Source organism: Nestor notabilis, unplaced genomic scaffold (assembly GCF_000696875.1).
Source record: "Nestor notabilis isolate BGI_N333 unplaced genomic scaffold, ASM69687v1 scaffold958, whole genome shotgun sequence".
Classification (NCBI taxonomy): Eukaryota; Metazoa; Chordata; class Aves; order Psittaciformes; family Psittacidae; genus Nestor; species Nestor notabilis.
Window position 1 is genome coordinate 21,292 of NW_009941280.1, and position 20,090 is coordinate 41,381.

The 20,090-nt window shown below is 37.8% G+C and overlaps 2 protein-coding genes across 2 annotated transcripts in view; both read right to left on the reverse strand.

Moving 5' to 3' along the window:
- LOC104410570 (coagulation factor XI-like) overlaps positions 1–10,968 on the reverse strand; it is a 16,431-nt gene extending 5,463 nt beyond the window's left edge. Inside the window, exons 1-8 of the mRNA XM_010020786.1 lie at positions 10,911–10,968; positions 8,036–8,198; positions 7,277–7,383; positions 5,517–5,676; positions 4,850–4,959; positions 1,198–1,357; positions 309–418; positions 61–220 (exon numbers count right to left, since the gene is read on the reverse strand). Of these exons, the coding sequence (XP_010019088.1) occupies positions 61–220; positions 309–418; positions 1,198–1,357; positions 4,850–4,959; positions 5,517–5,676; positions 7,277–7,383; positions 8,036–8,198; positions 10,911–10,968 (1,028 nt within the window). The remainder of the gene's footprint in view (positions 1–60; positions 221–308; positions 419–1,197; positions 1,358–4,849; positions 4,960–5,516; positions 5,677–7,276; positions 7,384–8,035; positions 8,199–10,910) is intronic.
- A 7,146-nt stretch (positions 10,969–18,114) lies between these two features.
- LOC104410572 (cytochrome P450 4V2-like) overlaps positions 18,115–20,090 on the reverse strand; it is a gene marked incomplete at its 5' end in the record, with an annotated part of 3,265 nt that continues 1,289 nt past the window's right edge. Inside the window, 2 exons of the mRNA XM_010020787.1 lie at positions 18,115–18,290; positions 19,901–20,080. Of these exons, the coding sequence (XP_010019089.1) occupies positions 18,115–18,290; positions 19,901–20,080 (356 nt within the window). The remainder of the gene's footprint in view (positions 18,291–19,900; positions 20,081–20,090) is intronic.

A 20,090-nucleotide genomic window follows, 5' to 3' on the forward strand; every position in this document is an offset into this window, starting at 1 on the left:
AGCCAGTCTGTGTAATGATTATTTCAGCAATCTTTGAATATTTAAAAAAATATATCTCACCTTTCCTCATTGCATGAATCTTGAAGGGGATAGTAGGTAAAAAATTGGCAGCGGATCACATCTGTGCAAACCTGCTGACAGGCTCTGTGTCCTTTAGTGTAAGTGACATTGAGTTCATCTCCCAAAAAATTCATATGCATGTAAGTGCGAGAATTGCAGGCTGGAAGAATGAGAGCATTCCAAGCATCATGAAGTCTATAAAGTTTATTAATTCAAAATTAGTACTTTTATTGTATTTTATCATTTACCAGGAAATGATCTTCTGCAATTTAGGAGACCAAAGCCTGATACAGCATTTTCTCGTGATATAAGCGCCTCTGGTATCCCACTTGTTGATGTCTTCAGAAGGCAAAGATTTCTAAAATGAAATTTTTTTTATAATAACTAAATCTGTTCTCCCATTCTAAAATTCATTATTTAAGTACTGGTAAGGAAACATTCTTTCTTAAATGTGGTATTTTTTCTCCCAAGTCTCTATATGCTAAAGTAATGTGAAAATGAATTCATTAAGTTCAGTAGTTCACAGTAAATTGAGGGGGGTTTTGCAGTTTTTGCGAAATGGCATGCGACTGTATTACTAAAGGTTGTACAGTATTTATACATATGTAAAAGTGATTTTAGATGATATATGCCATCCCACCTTTGCTTCTCCCTGAAACTGCTTTGAAATTTTATACTTCTGTTTTGTGTGGAATGTGGATTTTTACCTATTCTCACTACTAAGTATGAAAAAAGAAAGCTCATTAGAAATATTTTTAAACCTGTTAACTTTATCAAAAATCTTTTCAAGTAAATAATACTGCTGGAAAACCAGATGACTTTTCTGATAACTTCATAAAATTCAGCTTTAAGTCATTAAAGCAATCTGGAGAATCACTGTTTCTTTGATGTGTATAATTCTTTTCAGATTAACACCAGATATGCAGCTGATCCCTGATCACACTGAAGGACAGATGAAATGCCCACAGGAAATCATAAACTTATAAATACAAAACATATAAAGCTGTGTTTTACTGAAAATAACCTTTTAACAAAAAATTCCATACGTATAAAGAAAACCAAGGTGAAAAAAAGAGTCTATGGATGGGGATTTTTTTTAAGTCTACTTAGAAATTTAAAGTTAGATATCATATTCACCTTTGTGACTTTATTTGCCATTCCCTTGTAAAAAATGTGAAGAACAAGCACTTTGGAAAATATGTACAAATATTTTGGCAGACAGAGATATCAGGAGTTAAAAAACTTGTAATATTCATTCCTGAAAATTCTTGATCTTCAAAAATGTCCATTTGACAATCTGCATAAAACACAAATAATGTCAAAATTAGAAACATTTCATTATGTCATCAGAATATTAAGGTTTACAGACTATTAATTTCTATCCTTAGTTACGTTTTCCTTCTTTGCAACTGATAATCTAGAAAAATAACAACACATTTTAGCCAAAAACTATTTCTCAAAAATGTTTTTGAGTGTGTAAATTCATGGAGAGGACTGCTGATCAGGGGTAAGATTCATACAGAGAAGAGGAGAAATCACAGAATGGGTTAGGTTGGAAGAGACCTTAAAGATCATCTAGTTCCAACCCCCCTGCCATGGGCAGGGACACCTTCCACTAGACCAGGTTGCTCAAATCCCTGTCCAACCTGGCCTTGAACACTGCCAGGGATGAGACATCCACAGCTTCTATAGGCAACCTGTTCCAGGTGCCTCACCACCCTTACAGTGAGAAATTTCTTCCTTATAGCTAACCTAAATCTACACTTTCTCAGCCAGAATAGAGATTTGCTAATCTAATAGGGAATACTTTAAATTGGGAACAGTGGAGATAAATGTATAAATTCAGAGATAGGAATAAATCATGGGAATTTAGGCAAAGCCTAAAATAATTAAGGTAATGGGTATATCTAAAGGGATCATGAGAAGACTAAAAGAAAAATAATGAGATTACCATTTTAACACTTTATTTAATGCTATTTGAAAAATAGGCAGAATGAGCAGGAGTAATGTACAGTCTACCCTCTGACATTACCAAAATAACAAAGTGAGGCTTGGTTGGATAATTCACACAACCAGACTATGATATAGAAGCTACAGGAGATACTAGCATGTTTAGAAAGAGAAAACCGAGTTGCCTTCTCCAATGGTATACTTGAAGTCTTGACTAAAATCCCAGTGGAACAATGAAAAGAAGATAAAAAAGGGAACACCAACATGGAGGATGTTTCTTGAAACTATCAAGCTGTCAGGACAGTAAAAACAATGATCCAAACACAAGACTCTCTGGAAGCAGAGAACTTCAGCCATTAAGAAGGTACAACAGACAAGACAACAGTTCCCAAATGAGTTAAAGAATACTGGGAATGTCTTACAACAGAAAGGGAAAAACAGTAAAAGAGAAAGGTAGAGCTTAATGTGACTCCTGTTAATTTGGTGAGGTTTTCAAAAAACAGAAGCATGGAAGGACAACAACACTGGACCATAATTACACAATAAGAACAGAGGAAAAAAAATCAGGAGACTAGAAAATAAGGGTCAATTAATTCTGAGAATTAGTAGGTAAGATGCCATGTTAAGGGGAAATCAAAATCAGAAGAATGAATAGTTTCTAAAGGAAATTGTATTTAAAGCATAAATGTGGATCCAGAATTTCAGAGAAGCTAACCCATGATCTCAGTGATCATGTTCAGTGATTGTTCAATATCCAATGACTTCAAGGAAGGTACTTCAAAAGTACAGAAATACAGACAGATTGCTATGGATGTGCAACAACATGCATGCTTAAGGACAAAATCAGAAAGGCAAAGGCACAAAAGGAAAGTCCAGATAGGAAGGAACAAACTGCTGAAACACAAATACAGAGTACCAACCAACTGAATGCAAAATGTCAAACTGAATGCAAAAGCATTAAGAAAGGAGCTCAGGTTCTGCTCAGGGGTCGAATGAAAGCTAATGGCGAATGGCACAAGAAAGGCTAAAGAACTACTTTTTCTTAACTTTGCCCTCTTCTTCATGAAAACAAACTACAGGTAGATGGTCAACAACATTAACATTACTGAGCAGAGGAAAGAGGGCATGGCAAAACAGGAAACAGAAATCCCATGTTGATGATTTCAGTGGCCTTAGAATTTGACTGAAGCAACCTCAAAGTTTTTTGGTACGATTTAACTTCTAGTATTCAGAGGACTGCTGTGATTCCATAAGCTTTGAAAGGGGAAATATCTGGTTTTGAAATGAGGACACTAGAACATACACAACATAGGACTAGTCAGCCTAATCAGAGTCAGAAAAAAATCTAGAAATATTGAAATAAACCCATTTCAGATATTTACAATGTAACAAGGCAAAAGGCAGTACTGAGATTTAATGACTACATTTGTAAAATCTCTGTCTGGACAGGTATAGCTGATCTGCCTTGGATTAGGACAGATGACCTCCTTAGATGACCTCTTGATCCAACAGTACTGTGTAGGCTTCTATGATCCCATGATTTACTCCTTCTCTCTCTCTCTCTCCTCTTGCCTTTCTCTCTAGACACAGAAAGCAAAGACAGACGGGCAGGAGCAAGACTGATCTTCACATGCTTTCACAAATCCTAATTTAATTTGTGATGAATCACTACTGCCTTATCATCACTGTCATAAACCATAAACATCTTCAGTAAAGTTTCAAATGGCTTTTGATTTCTTTTTTTAACTTAAAATCATATTGTTTGTGCATATGCCACAGTTCTCTGATTCCTCTCAAAGCCGGTGAGCAGTACCCTCCTGTAATTTTTCTTTTAACCACAAATACATGTCTTTCTAGTATATCTTAAATCAAGAGCTTATAAAAACATAAACAATCTTCCCTCCATTCTCTCTCATACACATAGTGAGGGAACAGTTAATTTGTTTTCTTCTCCTTACAAACCTTTTTCTTCCTTTTATCATTCTTCACACTCATAGAAAAATGAAGTGCCTTCATTGTTAAGATCTGAACAAAACTACTTTTTCGATAGTTTCCAAGGGTTATTCAAAACCTGCTGTATGAATAGCAGAATATGAAGGAAATTTATTGATATAGAAAAAAAGATGCAGAGTTTCTACAAAATGTGATTTATATGGTAAAAAATAGATTATCTGTGAGCTAAAATAAGGCTATATGAAGCAGAACACCATCATCATTAAGAAGGAAAATACCACACAGTGAGGCAAGGTGGAGGTAAATTATCTTTTTTTAAAAAGATGTTTAAATTGCGAATAAGAAGGTATAATACACACTGTTTGATCTTACACTTGAGAGTTTTGCCTGAGTGATGATTGCAGGAACAAGCACAAACACTGCTTCCACTACAAATCATCCGCAAAACACAGATACATCCCTTTGTATTAGCCAGTCGTATTAGAAAGCTGCAGGTCTTCATTAACAATTACAAAGTGCATACAAGGTATACAAACAGAATTTAGAAAGTTGTATATTCTCCAGATCTTTGACTTTGATGGGATTTTATCTTTCATTTTTGTGTCCATGCTACAAAGATAACACACAGTTTCATCAAGCTAATCTTATGAAAGAGTTCTTTAGATCTTCAAAGCAGACGGCTATTTTTGTAAGACAAATGATAAAATAGGAAAACTAAAAAGATCTGAACCTCCTTTGTGCCTGAGAGCATTAACTGTATTTGCAAGAATAAGTTTATATTAGAGTTATTTTACATAATGAAACATTTATACATATCAGAGAGAGACTGCACCTTGTCATCCACAACCTTTAAAACTAAACTGAATCAGAGATTTTAAATAGTTACCTGTTTCAGAAAGCTGGCATGGCTTTAAAGAGAATCCAGACACAACCTCATCAAGCACCTTTATGCTGGTTGGAGTTCCTACACTGGTATGTTTCAAGAAGCATTTTTTGCTGAGTAACAAAAAATAAAGAAATGGTAAGACAACAGACCATCTTCCTTGGTCTACACCATCCTCCTGGGCCCATAATTCTGCGGTGCATGTTCTGGCCATAGGCCAAAGCAATCTCTTCTCCATTCTCCATAACAGTCTTCAAAAGAGGAACAGAACTAGCTGAACAATGTTTAACAGCTCAAAAATAGGCCTGATGAAAATGAAAGAATGTCTCTGGCTGCTCTGATGATGCCATTTTCAGATCAATAAACAGAGCAATATTTAACAGACCAATAATGCTGTGCACCTACCAATATAATTTGCATTTAAGTATCTCCAAAACATTTTGATTTTTTCAGTGCTATGATAATCAAGTCTGTCTTTTTCACCAATGGAAAATGAAAGTTCATTTACTACAAACATTTTCCCATCTGTAAGTTTGAAAAAAGCATTGCAAGGATGACAAATCAAGGAAAAATTATTTTCTTGAATAAATTCTCACACCTTAGACTGCTCTCAGATTTACACTACCAAAGCACAGCAATGTCCAAGGAAAGGGATCAAATTTGTGTTTACCGAAAGCTTGCATCATGAAATGTTTCTGAGGCATATGTAAAAAAATGACAATGATTGTCATTGGTACATCTTTTTTGACACTGTTGATAGCTGTCAGTCATAGTAACATCATGAATTTGCCCTTCCATATCCAGTCGTATGAGGACATCTGGGCTGCAAGCTGTGAAAATAAAGAAAGACCAAGTTCTGAAAACATGTTTGTGATCTCCTACCCACCCTGCACCCCAAACTGCCCAAAAGATAGCAGTTCGTATGACCTAGCCCTCGCAATCCAGATTCCACATCCCATGCTCACTTCGGTTACATCATACTTCACATATACAAAATCAGTAACAAAATCAGAAGCATAGGTACAGTATGGTACTGCATGTCAGAGGAAAAAAACAGCAGACTTTGACTGTGCCTCTGCCTACTTGAAAGAGGAGCCCTGACCACCATGGCTGACACCATGATAACATTAAGCAAATCAAGAACTCAGGATTAATACTAAAACATACTTTCCCCATTTCCTAGTTCATAGAGCAGTTTAAAAGGTGAATTCTGCCATCATAAGCAACAGACATCTCCCTTTTGAGTCAGAAGATGTAATTTACACTCCATGGAGAAAGAATTGGGTCTGTGGGGTTTGAAATAGCTTTTCCTCCCATGTAGGGTATACGTGTTGCCTCATGGTCAGTGGGGTCTCTTCACAGAGCACAAGTCAGCCGAACGCTGGAGGTATTTTTAACATATATGGGTAGATTTCCCTTTTAGTGACATTAGTCTGATTCTAGAGTAACTCCAGTGATATCCATTAGTCTATATAGTATAACAACATCCCATTGAAATCTATTTTGCTGGGCCAAACCTACTCACAAATACGAATGTGACAGGATATAGGCAGGAAAAGGCTTTTAAAAGTCCTGACTGCTCTGAAACGCAAGTGGTCAACAAAAGCAAGCCCAGCTGGTTTTTCAGTAGCTGCAATAGAGAACTTGCGTAAAGTAAGACCCATTTAGCCCTGGCATACTGGGGTGTTATACTGATAAATCTGAAGGATTAACTTGACATCCATAAGACACTATGTGGCCTCAAGGTCAGGAACTGAACAAATACATTCTTATTCTCTTTTTCTGCAGTACCATGCTATGCTTAAAGCTGAGCTTCACTTAGTGACATCATTATAATGCTAGAAGTTTAAAATATATTTAAAACAAGATATTTAATAGGTTTTATATATGCCTGCTAGTAACTTGCAGGTATGGCATGCTGACACTAAGACCCCGTGCATAGCACATGTATGCAAAAAGATGCAGCTGCTAATGAGTTATTACACAGAATTGTGAAGGTAGCAACATCGCTTTGTGACTGTGCACTTCTGCTTTGCTGGACATCTGCTCTACAAAGTTATAAACCAGGGTCACACACAAACCATGAGCAGCTTGCTGAAGTTGAATTGTAGTGGTAAATTAATCTTTAGAACTGGAGCTACCAACCAAAGCATGTGCTCCCATCTGCCTCTGGCAAATGAAAGAGTGATTACAGGAGCATAATTTCCATGTTACATTTCTGGGGAACCTTGGCGGTGGATAGTCGGGGCTGAAGGGTGAAACCAGTGGAAAATTTTGTAAACTGTGTTTGAAAGAGATCTAGCAAAGGTCATACATGTCACTGCTTGGCTGCTTCCCTGATTCTATTCCTGTTTCCAAAATGCTAATTTTGTAACATCTGCTACATGATAGAGAGCATAAAATGCAGACATGTGAATAACCATATCTTACCACTAATTTGGACGTCACACTGTTTTAAGGAATGTCCAGAGATAGCTCCTTCCATATCCACTTTTGGCAGCATTTCTGTTTCGCTGTCTTTTAAGTAGCAGGAAAACCTGTGTTTTAAAATGCAGTAATTCACAGCACAGATGTTCATAACTGATACTCAGATGAAATGTGGGCTGCCTGATATCCCTCAACATTAAAGATCAGACAAGTATGATTTGGAGAAAGATAGGGTAGAGCTGCATCTGGTTTGTCAGCACTGGTGGCAGATGAGTTTACCTAGTGTATGTGGGAGCTCCAAGAGGTGTCATTAATGCAAGAAGCAGATCCCAGGGTTTGAAGGACAGAAAGGCAGTGGGCATAGAGAGCAAGGACAACCTCCTCCTTTCAGGCTACTGATGATCTTAATTATTAGAAAAAAATGCTACCAAGAGAAGGTGGGACACAGGAGCAGGGATCCTTGGAGATACAAAATTGCTCACATTATTCACCAACAATAAACACATGGCACAGAGAAGGAAGTGCACGGTCGGTTCTGTTTCCTTGAAAGGGTTGGTATGTGAGTGTGAAAGATTAGGCGTTATCAAATTTTGTCTTTTGAATTTAAGCAAATACTCTTCTAGATTACCAGTTTTAAAGATACATGACATTATTTTCCATGGCAACCCTTTAGCTTTTCCTGTGTGCCTGTGTCCTGTCAAAACATTACCAGGTTCCTAAACTTGGAGACCAGCAGAAGCCACATGAACATTAACATTCTACCTTTTTGCAGGATCTTTAGTCCATGTCGCTGGCAAATAGGTGAAGAGCAGACAGGTAGGATGGTAAGTACACACTACTTGGCAGTAATTGGCGCTTGGTGTAAAAACTGTAGTGAGGTCTCCTCCTTGGAAGTATGTGTCTTCATAGATCTGAGTCACACATTCTGAACAGAATAACAAAATGTGTAAATTATGAGAGATTAGAGACACACAGTTCACCAGGAGAGGGAGAAGCCACTGCTTCTCTTTGTCGTTGACCTTGCTTTTAAGACAGTCCTTCAGCAGAAATGGGTGAGGAGGATGACTAGCACAGTTCCTCTGAGTTTTATCTTTGCCCTCCAGCAGAAATAAAACTCTCTGGGGTGTCTCCCCCCTGTTCCTTGTATCTGATGCTGGAGCAAGGCAGCTTGAGCCAAAGCAGAAGCCAGAACATCAGGATGTGCCACAAGGCAGATCTGCAAAGCAGAGAGGAAGGGACCTTCTCATGACAGATCTCAGGAGGGGCAGAAGCATCTTCCGAGAGAAACCAGTACAGAGCACCATGAAAAGAAATACCAGGTGAAGGAAGTACTGAGACCAAAAAAAGTTAGCAAGTTGTATGTCCTATTTTGTTTAGGGATGCTCTGAGGCCAGAATCACAAGCAGTGCCACTGTGCACAGCTTCAATGGCTCTCAGCATTTATATACCTTCTGCTCCATTATACTCCACCTTGAACCCCCTCTGACTTGCTTCACAGTGAAGAAAATACTGTTACAGGAGTAGTGTCTCAGGAACCGCCCAGAATAAAAATGAGTTCAGCTACTGCCTCGCATCTGCAGGGATTCACCATCGATCGCTTACTGAACCCAACAATGAAATCCATTCTCACCGCAGAGTGGTGCACTGAAGATACCTAAACAGCAACCTGTTCCCATCTTTCAAACTGAAAGCATTTGCAAGATCTCCATGTTAAAACACACAGGAGCCACTCTCTTCTTGCATTTTGCCCTCCAAAGGGGTAGAAAATTGGCAAATACAACAATTTTTATTCCTCTATTTACAAAAGTGCTTTTTCTTAGCTAAAAGATAAAGAAAAAAAATCCTGTATTTTTACACATTGGGAGGACACCCAACTGAAAACATTTTATTTAGCTGCTTAATCTGTTACTACAGATTGTACTGTATCAAAAGCTGTTTAAAATGAAAACAAATGGAACTATCATATTGGATTTTACAGTTCTAAAATATTACAAGTAAAGTTTATTTGTTAATGTGATTATAAACTATACTTGGGTAATTCTATGTTTCCTGCACATGGAATTTGCCTAAAAATGGAGAAAGGAATTACTAGACATATGTGGAAGATACACTAATATATTTAAAGGTTTCTTGTTAATACAAAATTTGCATTTTATATGCATCTAAATTTTCTAGTTTCTATACTTTGAGGATCTTTCTCTAAAATCTGTATTTATGAGTCTCGGTAGAGTTTCTTCACCCAACTTTGTCGTTAACAGAAAAGCATTTTCTGTTAGAAAACTCTTAAGAGAATTTTAAAGTCAGAAGAACATTGCTGTTATTTGCTTTATCAGACATTTTATATCTTATTTACCTTCTTCTAGTATAAACAAACACCATAAAAATATTTATTTACACTGTAAAACCATGCAAAACTATAAGTTCTGAAAATTGTGATTTAATAAAAATATGTTTCCTGGGCCTCAGAAATGTTCCAAGATTTTAGTTTTGCTGAGATTTTCAGCCATGTAAAACATTTCCTTAAATAATACTACATTTATCAACCAGATTTGCTACAAAGCCAAGTTACTCAATTGTCCTCTGAGAAAACAGTTAATACATTACTGAACATAAACCTGTGCTAGGCCTGAGTTAGAATTTATCAGCACATGGAACTTCAGGGAAATGCAAGACAATTCTGTAGTTTGACTTTTGCTAACTGAACTAAGTAAATCATTAACACAGACTGACATTGAAAAACAGACACTGTCACTGATTTTCCAGTGTATCAAGAGAATTAAAACCCCAACATTAACAACAAAAGAATCAGTTCCGGAGTTATTCACACTTGCTGCAATAGTCTTTCAAGCATGATGGTACATAGGTGTTAGAATCTTTTTACATCAGTAATTTCACAAAAAGGGAATGTGTGAATAAGACTCTAGGATGGTGGGGTTTGTTTGTTTAAAAAAATATAAAAAGGGCTATTGGCTCTGAAGCTCTGTTGGCTGCTGTCCCCCAGGGAGGCAGATGGGCTGAGTGTATATCAGTCCTGCCTTGTACCCCAAGGGCAGCCTCTGGGAAAGGGAAAGGGCTGACGCTCCTCTGCAGCCAGGAAGAGGCAGCCAGCTTACCCCAGCATTGCCAGACTGAGCCTACAACAGCCAGCACACATAACTGCAAACTTCAGAGAGATCTACTTCGTGCTTGGGGCAAAGTTAGTACAAAGTCAGCTGAGAAGCATGGAACATCACCCTACTTCCTACACCCCCATCTACCACAGAGGGGTCCCTTCTTACACTGCTGCTAAAGCTGCTAATCTTGCTGTTGGATGTAGGACACTGAACATCACACTGATTTCACAGTTATGAGCTGGATGCAGCCTCAATCTGGCAGAGAAAATTGCCCCTAGCATGGTCCCATGCACGCTAGGTGAGGTGACAGCATGTGGGGTGGGGGGGACAATGTCAGTTAAAAAAATGAAATAAAAATTCCATTAAAGCAACAGGGTTATGTGAGTTACTCAGACTTAACTGAGCACAACCCAGCAGAATCAAGACAGATCTCAGATGGCCATACTGTAGTTATTCATCATCTCCCCTTCCAGAAGAGTTGCATTACTCTGTGTGCCTATCTTAGGAATTACATGTTCACTTACCACTGTAAACGGAAGCAAGTAAGAAAATGAAATAAAAAGTCTGATAAATCCCAATCATCCTAAAAAACACAAAATCACTCTTTAGGATATGTTTAATAAAGGGTGTATAATTACTTTTATAAAGTAGCATAAGGCATAGCACTGATTTACACTTGTTCTTAATGCCATTAATTCAAAATTACATTGAGAATTACAAATTCCAGCTGTGATATGCAGTTGAGGGATATATAAAGTAACTTATAAGAGCAACAAAGGTTTGGTTTTTGCTTATGGTTTCAAGCAAAGCTTTTAAGTGTTCAGAGAATTTCTGCTTTGTTTTTCAGCAGAATATTTACTCTTGCTTAGACTGGGAACAATATTGCAAGAAAATGCCATCATTAATCCTGACTCTGTCCTGGTACTTAAGTGAATACAATTATCAATATAACAAACAAATGACTTGCACTCACTGCTTCTGGTATACGTCATATGAATTTTAAACCTTTTTTTTAATACACATGCTACAATTAAGCTATCAAAGAATCAAATAAATTAACCACACAACACAATCCATAAATACATCAGCATACACTGCCTTCTGGCTATGAAAAACCTGTCCTAGGTTCAGTGCTTAAGCCACAACAAAACCTTTCACTGAATATCAGTTGTGAAGTTGTAATAATGATTACATACCTGAACATACAGTAGGTCTGGATGAAATTATAAGGTCCATAGCTTTACAGAAAGAAAAAAGAAAAAAAAAAATACAAAAAGGGAAAAAAAGATAGAATAAGTCAACAGTCTATGTTAAATATTACTATGCCTGCAATGCTAACTAATCTTTAATATTTACTTTGAATGGGTACTCTTTCTGTCAATATTGTTACTGACCTTGGGCCATTTTCAAAGCATGCATCATCCAGGTTGAAATCAGTGTCCAGGTTTCACACTAGCTGAGGATCTGCCTTTTGGTGACATTTGAAAATCAAAGGCAAATCCCTGGATCAGAACAGCCAGAGTATCTGCTACTAGCACAGGAACCTACATAACAGAATGAGATCTCAAGAATAAATCCTGAGTTGGGGCAGGGAAGAAATCCACATGAAATCCATAAGACTAATGACTCAGAACAAGCAAATGACACCATTAAGAAACTTCTGTAGCCAAAGACAGAATTATCACCTATGTTTTCTTACTATTGCTCTATTTTCTAGAGGCATTCTCTTGGCAAATAGAGACAGCTATATTCTTCAATTATGTATTCTGTGCTATTTTTTTCTTTAACATCAGCCTCAAATTCTTATCCCTCCTTTTCAATACTCTGTAGAAATTATCCCATCTACATCTTCCAAGTAGTTTTACCGTGGTCTTTTCTATGTTTCTAAGAGCATGTTCAGTCTGCCAGAAGCCAGAAAAATAAAAAAACTCTTTGCAGATATACAAAATGTAAATGCAGCAACAAGAAGCCAAACTTAATTTATAGCTGATCTGAATCATTTGTTTTGATTTCTACAATTCTTTTAACATGTGTAACCAAAGCAAAATAAATCTCAAACAGACAAACAAAAAAAACCCCAAAACATTCAAACCTTAAAAGAAAGAGGTGCTTAGTGAAATTGCCAAAAGGACAACTCTTCCCTCCTCCCCACTCTTTTCCCACTTTTCTCTTAGACTGAATATTCTGGAATGACAGATACATATAGTCTATTCAAAAACTATTTAGATCAAAGCATTTCACCCAACTGTGACCCTCCTGAGCATCCTGATGATTGAAATGATTTATCCATTACTTACAAGCCAGCAAGGTCTCCAGCTCCTGCTTACAGAGCAAGAACTGTCCCAAAGAAAGCCTTCATACTCTCTCCTGTGTATCAATTTGCTTTTCCCTGACTTGCTTCTATGAGAGGACACAAATACTTTCAGTGCAGTGGCTTTCATTTCTATGTGCTCTCTTCTGTTTTAACATGTAACAGTGACAAGGAAGAGTGGTAGACAGCTTTACAGCAAAACACATTGGTAGTTTATTCCTGTGACATGAAATGTTTCAAGACTGAGATGCCTGTGCAGCTCTCACCTTCAACTCTGAAGAAAAGGTTTCTGTCGGCCATGAGGTGTGTATCATGGGAGTACAGCTCTGGGAGAGAGCTCCAGCCAGCACAACTGAAGTCTTCTTGGGCAACCACAGGTATGTCACTTAGTATCTCTTTTCTCATCTATAAAGTGATGATAATCTTTTACACCTCTGTAAAAATTATCACCTTTACTTCCAATGACAGGATTTTCATAATCCTAAAAGTAATCACAAAACCTACCATGTACATTTATAGATAAAACAAGCTGAACTTTTTTGTTTGTGTTTCTCAACCTGCACTAGTATTCAATTAAAATAATTATTTTTTTCCTTATTTTGTGTATGTGCATTTCACTTGGTGACACAAAGGTTTTAGAAATTCTCTCTGTTCTAGAAATTTGTTTCAGGAAAAGGAATCTTTTGGCGATGCCTTTTTGTTTCATAAGCAGACTAGTGGAGGTAGGGGAAGAAGACAAAAAAGACTTTCTTAGAGCAGTAGTTCTCACATTTAGGTATCACACTCCTTCAAAAAGTGTAAATCATTTTAATTACATCTATATGGACACTAGTAGGATTTGAAAATCTGAGGCCTAAGGCAGCAATGCTATTCAAAGAGAATCATAATGAGCATGCTCTGTTGGAAAATAAATGCATTTTCTCTCAGTGGGCCTGCTACTCACATGACAAATGCTTCCCTGTCTACACAGCTGCACTGCTGCTCAGATCAGCAGAGATCTGCTACTGTATGGAGACAAGAATGTGTTACAAACTCTATGTTCATGAATGCATTATTCTTTATTATATTATAGGACATATTTACTACAGAACAAATTATAAAATATGCTGAGACAAATTCTCAGCTGGTATCATTTTACTGAGTTTCATTGAAATCCAAAGAGATTACATGGTTTAAATTAGGTGAAGAGCTAAACATTTAAAGTGCATAAAATACCAAAACCATTTAACACTCCTTAGACTTATAAAGGCTCCACACATGAGATTATGGTTGTCTGAATTCCCTCGTTGTATTCATTTAGCTGTCAATAATATTCTGGCAACCAAACCAGGATATTGTAATTAAGATTCAGTAATTCAGATGGCAGAGTTAAAAGAAGAGCTCATCAAAACACTGATAAAATTGAAACACTTTTTGATGATACAAGTGTAAAATATAGATCAATTATTTGAAAGAAAAAGAATTGCTTATTTCTGCTTTGAATGTTTCATTTTGACTTGGCATTTAAAAACAAAATAAAACCTGCTTCATCTTAAGATGTCAGCAAGTTCTTCAAGATTAAATCTCCCTGGCATAGATTGATATTGTTTTCTGCCTATTTCCACTGTGACTTAGGCGAAATCTCATTCATCTGCAAACCTGTCAGGAATTAATGAATTGTTTCACCTCAGGAAAAGAATAAATAGACATTACTCTGATTTAGGTCTAATTCTAAAACAAAATCCCACATTTCTTAATGGAAATCCTATTAAAAAAGAAGCTTCAGCATGGGAAAGGATCTGCCCTCTGTGATGAGATACCAACCAGTCATGACATGGAACAGGAGGAAGAGCATCTCAGAAAGCATGAGGGAAGGAAAGTTCCAGTAAGGCAGGAACAACACAGGTTTTCATTTTGATGTGGCACGGCTTTGAGGACATCCTTCCATCTGAAAGAAGATACTATAACAATATGAACCTAGTTCTGAACGCAGTAAGGAAAAACAAAACAAAACAAACAAATAAACAAAACCCCACCAAAAAAAACAACCAAAAAAAAACACCCAAACCAAAAGCCCCAAATCCTCCTCCCCACCCCCCGAAAAAAAAAAAAAAAACAAAACAAAAAAACCGAAAAAACCAACCACCCAAAACCCCCCCCCCCCCCCCCGAAAAAAAAAAAAAAACAAACACAAAACCCGAACAAGCCAAACAGTCTAAAGCATTCTCTGTGTATCTTTACTTCTCCATGGTTATCATTATGTATATGACAAAGGAGAGCGAAATAATGCTGCTAAAACAAGTTCTAGAAATTAAATCTTGATCTTTCCTTTTTACAATCAACAACCTGGAACTTTTTCATCTGAGTCCAGATGACATTGTCTGAGTGAAGAATCCACTCTCTCACTAAGCCAATTAAGACTTAATTTCACCCAAAATAGCTGCAAAAAGATGGCTAGAATAAGTTATTTACTGATCTGTAGGAAGTGTTGGATTGCACATTGTACTAAAATAAAAGCAGTATAGTAGTTCTGTATCCTGCAACTACGTGTCAATAATAGTCTTGCTAGAAATGCAGCCCAGAAATAACTGCACATCAGATGTCAAACAAAATCAATCCAGACCAAATTCAAAATCATATTTAAAAAAAAAAAAAAAACAAAAAAAAAAAAACCACAAAACTATATATATGTGTGTATATATATATGAAAAAGACAGTTCAAATATTAAGCAACAAATCATTACTGGATTGGGTTTTTGGGTGTGGGGTTTTTTTTGTTGGGTTTTTTTTTCTTGTTTTTGTGAAAGGGCTTAGGTTTTTTCTTATAACAGATCACCACACTAACTGCACAAGTCCTTGCTTCTTTGTAGCTAAAACACCTGATGCTGGTTACTATTAGACATTAGAGAAGACAGAATGTTTCAATGTACTGAAGGGTCCAGCCTCTTGACCAGGTCCTGTAAATTGACAAACAGTAACACTTCAGCAAGTTTTATGTGTCCCTGAGCCTTGACTTAGGTCTGCAGGTCTGGGCATACTGACTGCTTCTCTTTGCTCAAAATAATTTGATTTTTCAATGAATGCTTTCCAACTCCACAAACTACACTCCAGGCATGGATTAGGAAAGCCCATTTATTGAGCATAAAATGGAGTTAGGAGATGACTCCCACTTTCAGAAAAATCTCAGATTCTTTCTTTTTTTTTTTTTAATAAACTGAGTTGATTTAGGTTTTGATAGTTTTTAATGCAAACTATTAAGATCATCTTCCAAATATGACCTGACTGTGAACTGGGGTAGTACTATTCTGGGAGGTTTGGCAGGGGGTGGCATCAATACTACTTTTAGGAAGGAAAGAGGGGTAGGATTCTCCAAAGGCTCTTTGAGTCTTTTACCTGCTGAAGAGGAGTATCTGTCAGATGGCATGTTAGATCACATATGTATGCACCAGTCTACAACACCTGTACATGAATGTTTGTCCTCAGCATGAGGATTAAATTCGGAAAGGCAGGCACATACCTGGTAAGCACTAGTAGTCCATTGCCTGCATGTGTCCCAAACATGTAGCTTTCAGAGCCCAAACAGCAGTTTGTGTAAAGATTGCTACAAACCTCTAGTGCGCCTGGGGCAGCCCTGAAGACACTTTCAAGCAGCAGTAGCCAAGAGGTCATGTAGGAGGTTTGTTGTCAGTTTTGTTCATAAGGTCTGTAAACCATGATCCAGAAACACTCATGCACTCTATTTCATCACCCCAGTAGAAAGTTGTGTCCTTTCTGTTACTATAGGACAGGGATATTTATCCTTTCGAGACAAGGCTTCTTACAGGAAGGCACTCATATTTCAGAAACAGAGCCAGCACTGCCCCATGGTTAGCATCAAGATCACCCTATATAAACCATTACTCAGGAGTAGTATTTGCGTTTAGAGTTCAAAGGTGTAGTGGGTTCAGCTTTAACAGTTATTTTTCTCCCTCTTAGTAGCTGGTGCAGTGCTGTGGTTTTGACTTTAGTCTGAGAACAGTGCTGGTAACACACCGATGTTTTTATTTGTTACTAAGTAATGCTTACTCCAGTTAAGGACTTTTCAGTCTCCCGTGCTCTGCGAGTGAGGAAGGGCACAGGAAGCCAGGAGGAAGCAGAGATGTGACACCTGACCCAAACTGGCCAAAGGGGCATTCCACACCACAGCATGTCATGCCCAGTATGTAAACTGGGGGGAGTTACCTCGAATGCCCAGATCACTGCTTCGGTCGGGCTGTGTATCGGTTGGCAGGTGGTGAACAATTGCTTTGTGCATCACTTGTGTTTATAGCTTTTTTCCTCTTCCCTTTTAGTTTATATTCTATCCCCTTGTTATTTCCCTTATCATTAGTGTTATTAGTGGTAGCAGTAGTGGTTTTGTATTATACCTTAGTTACTGGACTGCTGTTATCTCAAAGTCATGGAGCGTCTGCTCTCCAGCTGTGTGGATTGTTGCAGATTTTGACCTATCCTGAAGGTACAAACCATAGAAACTTTCACAGGTGCTTCATTCCATCACTGTAATTCCTCTTTAGCATCAATCAGCAAGAAATTCTCTGTGTTGCCTTCAGGACCATAGAAGCCAAAAGCAGACTGGCACATTATTTCAGCTTTAACTAACACAGTAAAATCTGGTCAATCAATCACCCTAGAGGAACTGATGTTTAGAAATAATTACCCATCATCAATTTACCTGCACCCAGGCATGTGATTTTTACAGATCTAATTTAATTCCATATTGCAGCATAGAAGTTTATTTTCAAAGTTCATAATAACACGGTGTTTCTGTTGACATGAAATCCTGTCTGTAATTTGCACAGTATCTAGTTCATGGTACAATTATAAAGATTAATACTTATGGTACACTTTGTTAAAAAATAACTCAGAGCACTCACTGCTTAAGAACTACTGTAAATGCTTCAAAGGAGAAGTGAAATTATCAGATGTCTATTTCGTTTTCATAGATGCAGTCATCACCAAAACAGAAAAACAAGATTTGCCATGTGGAAGAATTGTTTGCTTCTATCTTTCAGAACCAAAGAAACCTGAACAGGATTACAAAGATTTGAGACTATCAGTTACCTCACAAATGTTATAGAAAATAACCAGATCACTTCATCACACTCATTACTGTGACTACCATAATTTAAAGTTTTTTTCACTCTTCTAATCAAGTAGTTTGAGTAAATAAAGCACTGAGATTTGGTATTTAATCACTTGCACTATGAAGATGAACATGATATTCATATGAACTAGAGAAGGACAGCAATTTAAGGCTATTACATTTTCTCTAATGAAACAAACACTAATGACTTTAGTTTCAACAAATTGCTGCTATGCCATCAAAATACACAATTTAAAAATGTATCTTAGCCTAAAGAGTTTGTAAGCTTTGGGAAAAATAAATCTTGAATTTCCTTTCATTCTGATCCAGCATTTTGCCTCCTCTTCAGCTTAATCCAGATGCCATTATTTGGACGAAGAATCAGTCCTCCAGTTATACCAAGCTCTGCCGGCTTTTGACATGAGTCCACCCAAAAGCGCCGCAAGATGAGAGCTAGAAGAGCTTTCTCCTCCATTTGTGCAAAACGCTGACCTACAAATTACAGGGCAGTAAAAAAATAAAGATGTTATTGTTGGGTTGTATCAATAGTTGCTGCATTTGCATGTTCACAGTGATACGCCATGGAACACAGGACGGCAGGGACTGTGCCTTGAGAACAGAACTCGATTTAGGTCAAAACTGACTGCTCAATGTAGTACTTTTCCCTGCACGACAATTCGGGCCTTCCTGGGGCAATTCAGAGCATTATCTCCCTTCCCATAGTACACAGAACTCAAACAGCACAGAGGAAACAGCCAACACTTTACATGGAACTAATAAAAAACACAGCCTTGTCATGTCTTTTGGATGGACAACAGTAGAAGATGCAGGAGAAGATGCAGCACAGTGACTGTCAGGAGAGACAAATCCATGTTTGCAGAGGAGGAAAAGAGATACAACTTCAACAGAACAACAGGCATACCTTCCTTCAATGAACACTAAGCATCACACACACCAGTGATTTGGTAGCACAGAGGGCAAAGTTCAATTTACACTTCAGAGAAAGGTGGAGAAGGAAAAGGGAGAACAGAGAAATGTGAGGGAAAGCAAACAAAGTGTCACCACAATCCAGGCAGCTCATTTAAACTGCACTGAAAATAGGATCAGGACACAAAACCCAGTGCTCAAAACTTTCTCTTTTCTCTCCTCTGTAAAATATGTACAGATGGGTATCTGTACATACATACACAGTGATTTACTTCTGCAATGATATCAGTGAATCACCTCTCCTGCACATGTTCCTGTACACTCAGGAACTAGCTAGACATGTAAAATTAGATTTCTCTTTGAATTATGGAAAAATCTCATCTGCTGTTCTTATGAGAAACATATTCCCAATATTCCCTATTCCCAATAAGACTAATTAAAAACAAACAAACAAACGAACCCAAACAACCCCACACCCCAAAAAATAAAGAAAACCAATAAAACCAAAAAACCAAAAGAAAATGGGTTTCTTGTTTTTGTAAGTGGCTGAATGTTCCCCACCTGCACTTAAGATCAGTGAATGGAACAGTCTTTTCATGTGTTCTATATGAATAACAATGCCCCTATACTGAGCGCAAACACCGAGTACCTCAGTGCCACCTGAACAGCTAACAAGTTCTGGGATGCCAGTGAAAACACCAGAGCAACAACGGTGTCAGAAAGAGGGAAAGAATACATCAGTTTCAGACTGCATCTTTGGGACACCCAGCTGAAATCATGAGATAAACAGATTAGTTGTTTCCAGAGCAAAGCAAGCGCAGATGTGCCTTCCCTCACTCCGTCTTGCTGACACTGAGGATCAGAAATCTGGAAGCAATCCTATCCTAACACAGGAGCCCATTAACATGCCACCAGGCTGTAGGGAGGAAACATCAGCATGATAGACATAGGTCCTCAGAAGAAAAGAAACCCTTGGGAAAAAAAAGAATGTGTCAGCTCAAGCACCAGGCTTGCAGGGGAGACAATGCCCAGAATTCAGGGTGGGGCTGAAGCAGCAGCTCGGGGAAGAACAGGACATGAGCAGCAGGCACATCAAGACTTACATTTCTCATACACATGCTGCTGCCACAGTTTCCACACTGTCACATTACAAGTGCTGCTTCTTCAATACCTACCAATGCAGTTCCTGGGACCAGCTGAGAAGGGCACATAAGCATATGGGTGCCTTCCCTTACAATTTTCAGGGAAGAATCGCTCAGGCTTGAATTCCTCTGGGTCAGGGAAGATCTCAGGGTCTCTATGCAAGGCATAAGTTACAACAACAACATTTGTGCCTTTTGGTATTTTATACCCTCCTAAAGAGAA